General features: G+C 37.5%; 1 protein-coding gene across 2 annotated transcripts in view; it reads right to left on the reverse strand.

Moving 5' to 3' along the window:
• NBAS (NBAS subunit of NRZ tethering complex) overlaps window positions 1-16,507 on the reverse strand; it is a 341,832-nt gene that overhangs the window by 312,606 nt on the left and 12,719 nt on the right. For both annotated transcript variants that reach the window (XM_082672572.1, XM_082672571.1), the window contains exons 7-9: window positions 4,968-5,101; window positions 2,939-3,072; window positions 988-1,086 (exon numbers count right to left, since the gene is read on the reverse strand). In XM_082672572.1, coding sequence (XP_082528698.1) covers window positions 988-1,086; window positions 2,939-3,072; window positions 4,968-5,101 — 367 coding nt within the window. The remainder of the gene's footprint in view (window positions 1-987; window positions 1,087-2,938; window positions 3,073-4,967; window positions 5,102-16,507) is intronic.

Genomic DNA, 16,507 nt, shown 5'->3' on the forward strand with positions numbered 1-16,507 from the left:
AGAATACTACTGCACACTTAACAGACTACAGTATAGTGTAAACATACTTTTATAGGCACTAGGAAATCAAAAAATTCGTGTGACTTTCTGTATTGCACTATCCCCTTTATTGCAGGGGTCTGGAACTGAATCCACAGTTGTGCCTGTAGTGGTAGGAATCGACTATGCAGCAATCAATGCAGCCCTACCTTGCAAAGAAGGAAAGGAGAAGGGAAGAACATCTATTGAGGCCCTGCTATGCAAGGGCATTTCACATGCACTATTTTTTAACTCTCTCAACAATGCTATGTGTTATGTATTAGCCTCATTTTACAGATAGGAAAAATAAGATTTAGAGAACTAAGAGAGAAGATATCCCTCAATGGATATTCCCAGTGCCCGATCGGACTCAAAAGAAGCTCAGTCTGCCAAACAGATGAGCATGAATGTTCAGAAGATGATTGCAACAGGGACTTCCTTGGTGGCGCAGTGGTTAACAATCCGTCTGCGAATGCAGGGCACACGGGTTCGATCCCTGGTCTGGGAAGATCCCATATGACCCGGAGCAACAGAGCCCATGCACCACAACTACTGAGCCTATGCTCTAGAGCCTGCGAGTCACAACTACTGAGCCCATGTTCCGCAACTACTGAGCCCTCGTGCTGCAACTACTGAAGCCCATGTGCCTAGAGCCAGTGTTCCACAACAAGAGAAGCCTCCACAATGAGAAGCCTGCGCACCACAACGAAGAGTAGCCCCCGCTCACCGCAACTAGAGAAAGCCTGCGTGCAGCAACGAAAACCCAACGCAGCCAAAAATAATAAATTAAAAAAAAAAAAGAAGATGACTGCAACAATATTACGGACGTTAGGATAACTATACACAAGGGGAGGAAATAAAGAAACCAAAATAAAAATCAGAACGGACAACTTCTTCTCTCTGAAACTGTGCCAAGACTTCTACATCCACCTAATACTCCACCAAATACGAGAGCAAACAGTTGCTTACCTGTGCCCAGGATGGTAAATAGCTGTGTTGATTCCATGAGGATAATGACTACTGAAGCTGAAACAGTGACTCTCTTGATAGCTCTGATTTGTTCCAACACTACATTCAAGAAGGTAAATAAGAAATAAATACCATTAAACCACAGTGAGATACCACTATATACCCATTAAAATGTTTAAAATTAAAAAGATAGACACCACCAAATACTGCTGAGGATATAAAACTACCAGAGCTCTGATAAATTATTAGTAGGAATATGAATGATATGACTACTTTGAAAAAGCTCTGGCAATTTCTTATAAAACCAAACTATCCACCCTATGACTCAGCAATTCCACTCAAAGATACTGACCCAACAGAAATGAAAGCATATATTCATAAAGACTTGTACAGGGACTTCCCTGGTGGCCCAGCGGTTAAGACTCTGTGCTCCCAATGCAGGGGGCCCGGGGTTCGATCCCTGGTTAGGGAACTAGATCCTGCATGCCTCAAAGAAGATCCCACATGTGGCAATGAAGAGCCCACGTGTTGCAACTAAGACCCGGCATAGCCAAATAAATAAATAAATATTTATATTTAAAAATAAATAAATAAATAAATATTTATTTATAAATAAATAAATAAATATTTATTTATAAATAAATAAATAAATATTTATTTATAAATAAATAAATAAATATTTATTTATAAATAAATAAATAAATATTTTTAAAAAAATAAATAAATATTTAAAAAAAAAAAAGACTTGTACGAGATTAGTCATAGCAGCCTTATTCACGAAACCAGAAACTTAGAGGTCCATCAATAGAAGAATGGATAAACAAATCATGAGTGTTATGGACTGAAGGTTTGTGACCCCCATAGATTGAATGTCTGTATACCCCAAAACTCATATAAGACCCTAATGCCAATGTGATGGTACTTGGAGGAGGCGTCTTTGGGATCTATTAGGTAGGGCAAAAGAAAGGAACCCTCATGAATGGGATTAGTGTCCTTATAAGAAGAGGCTGGAGAGCTAACTAGCTCTCTTTTCACCATGTGTGGATTCAAAGAGAAGTCGGCAGTCTGCAACCCACAAGAGGGCTCTCACCAGAACCTGACCATGCCGGCACCCTGATCTCAGACTTCCAGCTTCCAGAACTGTCACAAATAAATTTCTGTTGTTGATAAGCCACCCAGTTTATGGTATTCTGTTACAGCAGCCCAAACGAAGACAAATGAGATACTCATACAATGAAATACTCATCAGCCATAAAAAGAATAAATTACAGATACATGTAAAAATAAGGATGAATTTCAAGATAAGCTGAAGGAAAGAAGACTTAGACAAAAGAGTACATACTCTCTGAGGCCGTTAAGGTAAATCACTAGAACAGGCAAAACTAATCTATGATGGAAAAAAATTATAAACAGCAGTTGCTCTGAGGGTGGGTGTGGACAAAGATTTACTGGGAAGAGGCATGAGGGAACTTAATAGCATGATGGTAATGTTCTGTATCCTGACAGGGGTTTGACTTGCACAAGCGTATGCATTCGTCATAACTCACGGGCTGGTACACTTAAGATCTGTGCATTTCACTGTATGCAAATTTTATTTCAAATGAAAGAAAACTATAAGCAAATATTGAACTTGAATTAATGAACTTTAATTAATGATATGCATGCTAAAGTATATATGTACTGACTCTGAAATATATTAAAAAATAGAACTGAATAATGGCCAGATAGAAAGATGGGTCAAAATATGACACAGCAAGTATAGTAAAATGCTAAACAGAATTTAAGTGGAGGTATATGAGAGTTCACTATAAAAGTCTTTCAACCTTCCTTTTATATTTGTAATTTTTCATAATAAAATGCTAAAAGGAAAAAAAAGCACCAAAATCTGACACTAAAGCAGAGAAATAAACATTATTTCAAACAGGGCATCCCAAATAAAGTGCATTTTTACCTTACAAGGTAGCTTCTAAGTTCTCCTCGGTAATTGATGACCAAGAGTTCTGCAGACCACTGTGCACTTGCTTTATACTCTAAAAATATCAACCCAGCAATGGCATAGCTCAGATCACCTGCTAAACTAGATGCCTGTGAAAGAGGAGGAAATTAAGTTACTAAAAAGATACTAGATAGAAGTTAACATATGTATAATTGAAGGACATTCAAGACACTAGCCCTGCCAGGTATCCTTTAAGTAAGATAGCCCAGAATTGATCGTATGTGAAGAATCATGTAAGCCTAAGTGCCTAGAACTAGACACCCAACTCTAGACCAGCCCTCCCCCAACCACAAGCTGGAACCACAGCAGCCTCTTTGGGTGAGATGTTCACCTAGTAGGTGAATTTCTGTTCAGACTATACTTCCATTGCAAAAAAAGAAGAAAAAAAAAAAAAACTAATGCTATCATTCTGCCTCAAAGAATTCTACCATATAGAATTCAGACATAAGCTCTCAAATGTTAATTTCCACTGCCAGTAGTAACCAATGCTAAAAAAAAAAGAAAGAAAGAGAAATGCCTCCAGTTACTTCCATTTGCCTAATCAGCAATTTAAAGGAGAGGACACTTAAAACACTCACTCAATGCCAGCCTTTTTCTATCCACTAAATATCAGGCTATATTTGCTGAGGATCTGGAGGGCACGTGCACCTTAGCACACACAGTGAAGCACATAATGAAGTTTCCTACCCTGAATGGCTCCTCATTGTCTAGAACCGCTCAATAAAACAGGGCAGCCACATGTAGCTGCTGAACACTTGATACGTGGCTAGTCCAAATTGAGATATGCTATAAATATAAAAATACACGCCAAATTTCAAGGACTTAGTACCAAAGAAAGAACGTGAAATAGTTCATCAATCATTTTTACACTGTCATTTCAACATGTAATCATTTTAGATATGTTGTAATAAATAAAATATATCAAATAAATTTCACCTGCTGAACTTAATGTTACTAAAAAATTTTAAATTACACACGTGATCACATATATAGCTCACACTACATTTCTATTAGACAATGCTAGTCTAGAAAATAGTAACTCAACCTACTTAGTTTGGTTCCCCAGAACTTCTATACCAGGAGCCCAATGTACTTTTTCAAGTTTTTCCACACATTTCTGAACAAAAATCATTCTCTATATCCTTGGTTCTCACTCCTAGCTTCTCATTAGAATCAGCTGAAAGACTTGAAACATTAAAGTCCAGGGCTCACTCAGATCAATTAAGTCAGACTCTCTGTGGGGGGAGCCTGGACAACCCAGCAATTTGTTTAGTTTTTCTTTTTCTTTTCTTTATAAAGCTTTGCAGGTGATTCTAAGATGCAGCCAGAGTTAGGACCACTGTTCTACCTGCCCCTTTATTTTGTTCACTTGAGGAAGGAGGATACAAAGTAAAGAGCCCCGAATTCCTAAAAGAGACACTAATTAACTGGATTACCACGGGAAAAGTCATTTTACTTCCTCACAATTTATGCTCTCTAAACTGTAAAATGAGGGTAATAAGTACCCAATCTACTCAAAGGGTGTTGTGAATATTAAACAGGAATGTATATCAAAGTCATTAATAAAGTACACAGCACTACACAAATATAAGTTATTACCACCATTAATTTTTTTCTCCACTCTCCATTTCAGTTTCTATCCCTTTAGGGTAACAAATTCTAACTCCTCCCAGGCTGGTTCTGTTGCAAAGGCCCACTGACTTCTTTCCTACGCTGGAACTTTACAACAGCTTTCTGCACCTCTATTTAGTATTTACTTACTACCATCTTACAATAATGGTAGATTATGTCTGGTTAGTGCACTACAAAATGCAAAGAATAAATACTTAACGTACAGATCTCTAACTAGATCTAAGCATCTTAAGTTCACAGCTTATTATTCTGATTTACATTTATAGTTCCTCTCATCACATTCATTCATTCAAGCACCTATACATGAAAGGTAGTCAAAAAAATATGTTTCCAGTTTAAGGTATGTACATACCGGGATTATAACAAAGAGTTCACTTCCCATGAGATCAAAAACTCTCACAGTTCCCGTGCTTTCGGCATAGGCCAGCAGGGTGCAATCGTAACTCCATGCCACACATCTCCACTGGGGTTTTGGGTCTTTTGGAACTAGAATGAAAAGAAAAGAAGTGCTTTTAACATTATTAAGATAGTTAATACCTATAGTTCCTGCAGCTAAAGAGAGTATTGAAGTATGACATCATTTCCTAAGGGTCTCTAAAACTCCTGTTCAGTAGAAAAGAACAGCTCCCAGAAAGCCACTTCAAGTAAGAGTGGAAAATGTAAACCGTGACAAGCCTTGCCCCACTTACTTAAGAAGCAAAGTCTACTGACACCAGTGGTCTGCTGAATGCTGAGCAAGCCCTCATCTGGTAAAGGCTCAGGAACGATATACCTCAAAATACTTATGAAATTACGAGAGATCAAAAGCATAAAGATTAAACAGAAAACTATTCCAATTCAGTGAGTAAAGTTCCTCCAAAAGCAAAAAAGAAAAAACAAAACTCAAAATGTCAACTGAGATCTTTTAGATATGTATTTCAAATATAGATGGTAAAGAAAAACAAAGTGGGATTATACTGACACAGAATTAGAAAGAGAAAAGAATACATATGTATATTAGGCAACTGAATCAGGAACTGTTCTCAATCAATTACAAAATTATAAGATTTTGAGAATCAACACCTTAATAATCCAACACCGGTATTTTCTTCTGTTCTGAATTTTTCAGTACAACAAGAGAAAGGCTACCAGCTGCAAAAGAGAAAGGGGCTGTGAAACTCTAAACTGTTTTAGGCTTGTCTGAGGTTTCTGATGTTTCCTTTGCTCCTGTTTCCCCTTATTAGAATCCCAGAACTGAAGAGCCAGGTAGGACCAGTGCCTTCCCTTTACCAGCAAAAATTCCAAATGATTAGGAGCCTCAAGGTGACACCAGGAGTCACGATCAGAACAAACCCAGAACGTAAGCATGCTGCCTTCCCGTGCAGTGTGCACTTCATTACAACACACGGCCCCTCAGTCAGAGCCTGGATTTAGCCTGAGGATTACTGACTCAGAAATGTTTCTGAAATTTATTGCCTTCTCTCTATTCCTCTGCTAATGTCGCAATTCAGGCTTTCATCATCTCTGGCTTAGACTCTCATGACAGCCTCCTAACGGGTCTTCCCACTTTCAGGCTCTTCCCCTCTAATCCTTCCTCAATAGTACCCGAAGTTATCTTTGTCAAAGAGAAAGATGAAGAAATCACATCTTTCCCCTGCTTTAAAATCCCTGATGTTTATCCATTTCCAAAAAAATCAAGTCCAAACTCCTCCACATGCATAAAAGGTCCTTCACCAATGGTCCCATCAGAGCTTTCCAATTCACCTCCCCGCCCTTCCTCACACCTAATAACACACCACCTGGCAAATAAACCATGCATACTCCAGTCTGTGTCTTTCATGCACACTGTTGCTTCTCCCTAGAATGTTCATCTCCAGTGCTACTCCGAGGGTACTTGCTTGTTAAACCATCTGTGGTAACAAACTGTCACCTCTTCCTTCTTTGACACTCTTCAGAACTGACTGCCCTCTTCTATGTGCCCCCAAGTATACTGTACAGAAGTCTCTCATAGTACTTATCACATCAGACGATGGTGTTTACATGATTATTTCCCCCACAAGTCTCTGAGACAATGTCTTACTCAACACTGCCATCCCAGGACCTGGAACAGAAAGTGATTAACGTTTCACTAATGAGCAAAGCCCCAGCCTCTCAGAAAAATCTATAGTAACGGGGTAAAGTAATGCTAAGGGTTTACCGTTCCTCAGGGGCTAACAATTAAACGTGAATTATATAACTGAAGTCTTCTCTCCACCTAACAGAGGTACGGTAGACTTTAAACCCCCCTCATCTCTGCAATATATGTAAAATACGTTCTGTATATGGGAAAAGTATACCAGATGTCAACGAGTTTCTTCATTTTGACTATTTCTCAAAGGTAAAAAGCATGCCAAAAAAAGCCAAGAGAGGCCCCTGAACACAGGAGGGTCTAGGGAATTTTATTAAAGCCTAACGAAATACTGCATACACTTTGGAAAAGCAATTTTTTAAAGGTGGGAATAAAATGAAGAGAAAGATCAGTTCTCTGTCCTCAGCTTTAAAAAACAATGAAACTTGGAAGTAAACTTAAGCACAAAATGATAAACAACAGAATACTTCAAGACCCACAAATACACAGATGCTACACAAACACCAGCAAGAGGACAATTCAATGCCCTGAAAAATATTCATGTTCTAAAGAAACACAGCAACATGTTTCCATTGTCTCTGTTTTACCTGCGATAACATCTTTCCTCTTCATTTTGACAGGAGGATAAATAGATTTATGTACTACCTTCCGTATCTGTCTGAAGTAAGTTCCACCTGAAGGGACTTTGTTTTTACTATTACTTCCAGTTATAACCAGCAGCTCCAGAAAACTCGGCATGTGTTTTGACCCAGATAAAGGTATGTTTTCATTACAAGAGAAGATTTCCCATAACAATGTGAAAGTAAAGACATTATCATCAGATTTTTCCAGCACGCTGTGTGGTTTTGGAGAGGAACAAACAGCACACATTTGTACAAAGCCAGTGTCAAACGGAGTTTTCTGAAAAGTACTGAAACGGGCTGATGATAAAGTTAACCAGCAGTGTGACAGCTGCCACATTGCTGGTGAAACCGTTTACAGCCGCGCTCATCCTGCACTGGCTGCGGCCCCTTCAACCTGCCCCACTGCCGAGCTTGCTTGCACCTCAGAGCTCCTGTCAGTGCTGTCTGCTCTGCCTGGAATACTCTTCCCCGAACCGGTCCCTGGCTCCTTTCCATCTTTCACGTCTCAATTTAAATCTTGCTTGCTTAGGCAGTGTGCTCCGACCACCCTGTCTAAGCAGCCTCGAGGCTCCGCTGTTCTTCTCCATTCCAATGATTTCATGTCTTTCACAGTTCTTATCCCATATCAGTATATATTTGTCTACTTTTTATTGTCTGCCTTATGCATTAAACTATAAATTCCAAAATGTTAGGTGCTGTGTCCGTATTGTTCATAACTTCATCACCAGCATTTCGTGCACGGCTGGGACACAACAGCACTCAAGGGCTAAAGGAGCACACTTCAATCCAGTGCTCACGTACCCAAACTAGAACTGGAAAAGGGAAAAAATTACAAAGAAGGAACACCGGGTTTTATTCTCAGTGCTGCCATAAAACAGCTGGGTGTGACCATGGGACGATCACCAAGGGTTCAATGAACACTCTCTCCCAACTTTGACTTTTACATCAAGAACCAGTGAGTAAGAGTAAACTAGTGGCGCTAAAAGCCATGCAGGGGCTTCCCTGGTGGCGCAGTGGTTGGGAGTCCGCCTGCCGATGCAGGGGACACGGGTTCATGCCCCGGTCCTGGAGGATCCCACATGCCGCAGAGCAGCTGGGCCCCTGAGCCATGGCCGCTGAGCCTGCGCGTCCGGAGCTTGTGCTCCGCAACGGGAGAGGCCACAACAGTGAGAGGCTCGCGTACCGCAAAAAAAAAAAAAAAAAAAAAAAAAAAAAAGCCATGCAGAGGAGCTAAATATTTAAATGTTTGAAATTAAAGTGTTAGTAGAAGATACGAGAAAATTTTTACAATCCTAGAATAAGAAAGGTGAAAGCATACAAAACTTGGAAGCTATAAAGGAAAAAAAAGTGACAAATGCAGTTACCAAAAAAAAAAAAAAAAATGCTCCATGGAAAAAAAAGACACTATAACACATTTAAAAGACAAATGGATTGGGAAAAATATCTGCAACATATATGACAAAGGGTAACATTCATACTATATAGAAATAATAAGGAAATAGTCAAGTAAGAAAATAGTCAATAAGGAAAAGTCAGATAATCCAAGAGGAATATAGTTAAAAGGATATGATCTAACAATTCACAAAAAAAAAAAAAAGCAACTTAACATATGCCCTACCATATAACTAAACATATGCAAATTGGAAATGAGATGCTTTTTTCCCTCTGCCTAACCTGATGAATATTTTAGAAATAGGTAACATATGGTGCTGACAGTGGAGAAAGGAAATAGCTTTATAATCATACCTTTTACATGGTTGCATAATAAGTATAACTTTCAGGAAGGAAATATGACAGTAGCTACAGTTTGTATGCTACACCCATGGACAAACAGATGTCTTTTCCAGTGCTGTTAGAGGGGAAAAGGGACAAAGAGGGGAAGAGAAAGAATAAAACAAGCCACCGTACACAATCTAAATTTCTACTAAGAGGGGAACAGATAAATAAAACGTGGTTCACATTCTCACAATGGAATGCTGTGGCTTCGTTTAAAAGACTGGATTACACCTGTGCACACTGACTGGGAAAGCCATCATCAATACAGTAAGTGCGGGAGCAAGCTGAAGAACAAAATACAGAAGATGATCTTGTTTTTTTACCTAAAAAAAGTCAATCCATCTGTGTACAGGTTCATATAAGCAAAGAAGGCTTTATATTAAACCATTAATATAAGTTTCTATGAAGAATGCAAATTGAGAAGATAAAACGATCTTTTTGTTACCTCTGCATTGTTTGAATTTGTTCAAAGTATGTACTGCTTTTGTAATTAAAAGAAAAAAAAAACCCAGAGTAACTACTTTCAGACTAGGCTGCCCACCACAGCTTAAAAAAAGAGACTAAGTTAGGAAATTTTATTTGAATTTTAAATAATGTCCATAAATTTTGCAAATGTGCTGAAATCTATGAATCCACTGATCTTAGAGGCTCAATCAACCTAAAGCGGGAAAACTAGAAAAAAAATCAAGTCCCATGAGAACCAAATTTGTGAAATCAATGAAAAAGAGAAAATCTTAGAAGCAGCTAGAAAAAAAAAGACACACTACCTACAGAAACAATAACAGCAATGACTGCTGCTTTCTCATCAAAACAATGCAATGATATCTTTAAACAGCTGAAAGAAAAAAAAGGTCAACCTGGAATTCTATAGCCAGAGTAAATAGTTTACAAAAATGAAAGCAAAAATCAAAGATGGTTTCAGACCAACAATAAGAGAATTTATCAACAGAACTGCATTACAAGAAATATTAAATAATTTCTTCAAGTTGAAGGAAAACACTATCAAATGGAAATGTTTACAGAAAGAAAAAGTTGAAAAGTAACTGAAATGGAAAATAGAAGGAAAAATAAAAGATTTACCCTTGTTTTTTAATTCCTTAAAAAGTTACTGGACAAAAATAATAATATAAATATATATTGTGGCAGTTTAGCATTTATAAAAAGTTTGACAACAGTACAAAGGAGTAGGAGGGATGTACACTGTGTAATAAAATAATTTTTAAATGCACATTGTAAACCCCAGAACAAATGCTAAAAGGAAACAGAGAAGAGATAGGACAAATAGAAAAATAAGAAGGTAAAACCTAACCAGTCCAATAACTGCATTAACTGTAAATGTTCTATTAATCTCCAAAATATACAAGCAGCTCATGCGGCTTAATATCAAAGAAACAAACAACCCAATCCAAAAACGGGCAGAAGACCTAAATAGACATTTCTCCAAAGAAGATACACAGACTGCCAGCAAACATATGAAAGGATGCTCAACATCACTAATCATTAGAGAAATGCAAGTCAAAACTACAATGAGGTATCACCTCACACCGGTCAGAATGGCCATCATCAAAAAATCTACAAACAATAAATGCTGGAGAAGGTGTGGAGAAAAGGGAACCGGCCTGCACTGTTGGTGGGAATGTAAATTGATACAGCCACTACGGAGAACAGTATGGAGGTTCCTTAAAAAACTAAAAATAGAACTATCATACAACCCAGCAATCCCACTACTGGGCGTATACCCTGAGAAAACCATAATTCAAAAAGAGTCATGTACCATGATGTTCATTGCAGCTCTATTTACAATAGCCTAAGTGTCCATTGACAGATGAATGGATAAAGATGGGGCACATATATACAGTGGAATGTTATTCAGCCATAAAAAGAAATGAAATTGAGTTATTTGTAGTGAGGTGGATGGACCTAGAGACTGTCATACAGAGTGAAGTCAGTCAGAAAGAGAAAAACAAATATCGTATGCTAACACATATATATGGAATCTTAAAAAAAAAATGGTTCTGAAGAACCTAGGGGCAGGACAGGAATAAAGATGCAGGTGTAGAGAATGGACTTGAGGATACAGGGAGAGGGAAGGGTAAGCTGGGACGAAGTGAGAGAGTGGCATGGACATACATACACTACCAAATGTAAAATAGCTAGCTAGTGGGAAGCAGGCGCATAGCACAGGGAGATCAGCTCGGTGCTTTGTGACCACCTAGATGGATGGGATAGGGAGGGTGGGAGGGAGATGCAAGAGGGAGGAGATATGGGGATGTATGTATACGTATAGCTGATTCACTTTGTTATAAAGCAGAAACTAACACACCATTGTAAAGCAATTATACTCCAATAAAGATGTTTTAAAAAATGTAAATGTTCTAAACATTACAATTAAATGACAGAAATTGTCACACTGAAAAAAAAGCATGACAAATTATATGCTTTCTATAAGAGATGTACATTTAATACAGATAAATGAAAAAGAAGAGAAAAAAATATGTCATGCAAATGCTAATCCTAAAAAAGCTAGAGCGACTGTAATAATATTAGACAAAATAGAATCCAGGACAAAAAGTATTACTGGAGATAGAAAGGGACATTCCATCACAGTAAAGGAGACATTTCATCAAGAAGACAAAATAATATGTGTAGGCACCTATAAACTAGAACCCCTAAATACATAAAGACTGATAGAACTAACGGGTAAAATAAAATACACAATTATATTTGGAAATGTCAACCCTCCTCTCTCAGGAAATGACAGAACAACTAGACAGAAAATCAGCATATATAAAAATTTGAACAGCTCTAACCCAACTCAATGTAATTAACATTTGTAAACCACGATACCTAAAAACTGCACCATATGCAAGAATCAAATTCTTTTGAAGACAGACCATATGCTGGGCCATAAATCAAGTCTCAATAAGTTTAAAAGGTTAAAATCATATTGAATATTTTCTCTGACCACAACAGAATTAGATATCAATAACAAAACTGCTTATATTACAACAAACTGAAATGCTTACAGAGGAAAAAAGGTTTAAAGTCAGTGATATAAATTTCCATATTCCATCTAGACAAATATAAGCAAATTAAATCTAGTAGGCAGAAGAAAGGAAATAATATAGATAAAAGCAAAAATCAGAAGAAAACAACAGAAAAAGAAATCAAAACCTCTTTTTATTGAATATTAATAAACTGATAAAACTCTGGCCTGACTGATCAAGAGAAAAGAAAGAGAACACAAATTACCAATATCAAGAACAAAAGAGGGACATCACTACAGGTCTGACAGACAATAAAAGGATAATAAGGAAGTACTACAAGCAACTTTAAGCCAATATATGCTAAAATTTAGGGGAAAATTCCATTAAAAAAACTGGAACCGAAAGAAGATGAAATTGAAATTTTAAAAAGCTTTATATCTATTATAAAATTTTAATTAGGAATTAAAAACCTACTCACAAAACTCCAAGTTTCACTGGTGAATTCTATCAATTAAGAAATAATTCTAATTTTACACAAACTCTTGCATAAAACAAAAAAAGAAGGAACACTTGTCAACTCATTATTTTGAGACCAGCACTACTCTAATACCAAACCAGAAAAACATTACCAAAAAAAAAAAAAAAATCTATAAACCAATAGCTCCATGAACATAGATGTAATAATCTGCTACCTATGTTATACACAATTATCTGCACAAAGGCCTAATGATGGTTCTACCTTGCCTGTGAAATCAAGTATAACACTGAGGTACTTACTCCTCAGAGATCAAATTTATAGGCACTTTCTGGATAATTTGGATGATTGGGAGACCTACACCTTAACACTCAGGAAGTTATCCAGTAAAAAAAGATCAAAAAAGATACTTCGGAAAGTTCTTCTTTAACTTCAACCTAAAAGACTTAACAATCTATCTTTAAGTGAAGAAAGCAGATTATAAAACATTTTACTTTCACAGAGCATATCTATAGTAACAAGCACTTACAGAAAAATGTCTGAAAGAACAGATCATGGAATGTTAATAGTACTTATCTCTGGATAGTATGCTTATTTTTATTTTCTACTTTTGCTCATTCTTAGTTTCTAAAATTTTTACCGAGAATGTGCATTATTTTTTCAACAGGAAAAAAATTTATTAAAAGTTATGAAAAGAAATAGGGCTTCCCTGGTGGCGCAGTGGTTGAGAGTCCGCCTGCCGATGCAGGGGACACGGGTTCGTGCCCCGGTCCAGGAAGATCCCACATGCCGTGGAGTGGCTGGGCCCGTGAGCCATGGCCGCTGAGCTTGCGCGTCCGGAGCCTGTGCTCCGCAACGAGAGGCCACAACAGTGAGAGGCCCGAGTACCGCAAAAAAAAAAAAAAAAGTTATGAAAAGAAATAGTTACCATATAACCTGAGGTTCCTGAATCACAGTTCAAGAATGAAATGTTTCATTTCAAAATCTGGGTGCTTCAAACAGTCCATGCTTCCCAACCTTTTTCATGTCAAGACACACGTAGAATATCACCTTTGTATGGCACCTATGGGTAAATTGATGAGGCTGCTGGAAACTGGAGGCAACCAGCCTGAGCTCACGCTGTCAGAGGGCCACCGGGCCACTGGAGGGCTGACAGGACCTCAGCCCACCTACACTAGGCAAGCTGCTGCTCAGCATTGGGAAGCTCTGGTTTATGGTATCTCAAAATCAGAACTACGAGAAAAATCTCCTGATTAACATAGTACAGCTCTGAAAATGTCTAATTCCATGTGCTATTTTTAGGTCACTATTCAGGATAGAAAGAGAAGACTGAATTACTATTTATGGCCTGGCAAACATAGCCAACAAGTTGCAATCCACATTTAAATATCCTCAAACAGCATATACTTTATAAAACAATAACTGAAAAATACCAAAGTGGAACCAAATAGCTCCTATTTCAGTTTGCAGACTACGATATGTAGTTTCAGAAACGCATTAACAACCATCCGGCTCCTTCTCTCCAGGCATACACAGGAAATATCATTTGGCGTATGAGTTATTCCCATAAAGATGAGTTAGATAATAAGCAAATGATCACTACCTCACATTACATGAAATGGAAAGAAGCCATTAATGCACATTAAAGTCATAAATCCACACATTCAGAAGCCAACAAAATAAAACATTAGTTCTCAAAGCATTATTACCTCACTCATGCTGCCACATTAACTGTACACAGTAAAAGCTCTAACAAATATCACAATCTGTGTAAAATACAGAAGGGTTAATCTTCCCAATTTCATGTTAACTTACAGATTTCTCAGCTTACTTACTGATTCAGAGTACGGTCTAATGTCAAAGCTCAAAGGGGCTGTCTGTCTGAATCACTCCACCATTCTGAGCACCACTTCTCAGAAGCCCACTGCAGGCTCCCCAAGCCCTCACCCAACAAAAGGGACGCACTGGGAGAAAAGGCAATTGAATACCCCCAAGTTATTCTTCTCGGAACTTCTTGATCCTTATACGTTATTTAAGCCAAGCCTGGTCCACTTTAATAAGTGCTGGTGAAAAAACTATAGGAAGCAAATTCAGAAAATGCTAAAGCCCCAAGGTTTAGAAATTCACAAAAACTACTCCCCTTCGATTTACTTTCAAAAAGATACTGAGCAAATACGGCTTCCTACCTACCCTTATTGTTCTAATTGTGGTACGTATACACACTTGCATACAACAGGAATAAAAAACATGAATATCATGACAATTACCCATAAACTTATATATGTCTACATAGATATACAAAATACATACATATATATGTATTATGTATATATATACTCATACATACACACACACTCATGAACTTACAAAATTAACTCACAAGAAACAAGCAAATATACTTTTTCATAGATTCATTCATAAAAATCTTTTTAATAGTTCCCAACTACCATTATCCACTTGATATGGTCAAAAACTGTGCGCCTTCTACGTGTCAGACACCATGCTCGGCACTAAGAATGCGAAAAAAAAAAAAAAGTTGAGTAAGGCAGAAGCCCTGCCTTCAATCTAATTAGGAATCAAACAAGCAAGTCAACAATTTAAAAAGGAAAGATTAGGCTAAGTGAAATGACATAGGTACAAAAAGTCCTACAGAAACATTAAGAAAAATGCACAAATCATGAGGAAGAGGGCAAGAAAAAAAGGTTTCCAAAAAAAGCTGATGCTTGAACTAAAACATGCAGAACTAATTAATTAAATATAAAGGTGGGAGCTTCTAGGCTAAAGGAACCATCTGTACCAAGGCATGAAAAATACAATGGGGATGGAAAACTGCAAGCTACTTTATACTAGATCACAGGACGTATGGCAGGGGTATTTACAGGACAGACACAGGCTGACTCGTGTCCTGAACTAGAAAATATGAACTGCATTCTATAGTCAAGAGTGAACAATTGAAAGATTTTAGGCAGAATAACAGTACTAGTAACAGTAATAATAGCTTAATGCCTCCTAAGTACTTAGTATGTCAGACATTATGCTAAGAGCTTTATATATATTAGCTCACATCATTTTTCCACAATCCATTCTATAGGAGTTTGCCTGTATTACAGATAATTGAGGCTCAGAGAGGTAAAGTAACTTGTCCAAGGTTAATATTTAGGAAGCAGTGGAGCCAGACTTGAAGGGTAATCTTGAGAGAATTCTCAATGAAGGATGATCAATTTGACAAGCAGGGTAAAGTATTGATAAGTGAAGGGCATATAGAAGAAAACCCTGTCAGGAGACTGTTGTAAGAAACCAAGTAAAAAAAAATGTTAAGAGCCTGAACCAGAGCTGTGATGGCTGAAGTGCACAAGCAGGAAGCAAGAGCCATTTAAACAGATTCGCAGGACGTGGTGAAGTTAAGATAAGGTGAGGCTTCTCCACTGTGTCACTCAGTGTAAGTGCAAAGAATTATCTCTCTCTCTCCCCTGATGGACTATAAACCCTTAAATCTAGGTAACCTATGTCTTATTCCTCATTGTAAACAGATTGCCTAGGACAATAGTGTCTGGCATATGGTGGCAACTAAATAAATATTTGTCAAAGTAAGAAAGAAGGGAGAGAAGGAAAAAGAAGAGAAACTGTCTAGATTTTTGGCTTGGTACAGATAATGGTACCACTGACCAGAGTACTGAGGGAACAGGGTTCTCCAAGTAACAGAACAGAAGGAACAGATTTTAAGAAGGGGAGGTAAATTTATATAAATATGTAGGAAATTTCACATTTGCTTTTAAGTGACAATATACACTATACGTAAAGCTAACTCCATAAGAACTCTATTACTAGTTTATCCACTAGTATGTGTGGAATTGTATAAGAATAACGATTCTGACATACTAATACAATTAATATCACCACTTATACGAGACTGAAAACATTTTT

Source organism: Grampus griseus (genome assembly GCF_964374135.1).
Source record: "Grampus griseus genome assembly, chromosome: 15".
Lineage (NCBI taxonomy): Eukaryota > Metazoa > Chordata > Mammalia > Artiodactyla > Delphinidae > Grampus > Grampus griseus.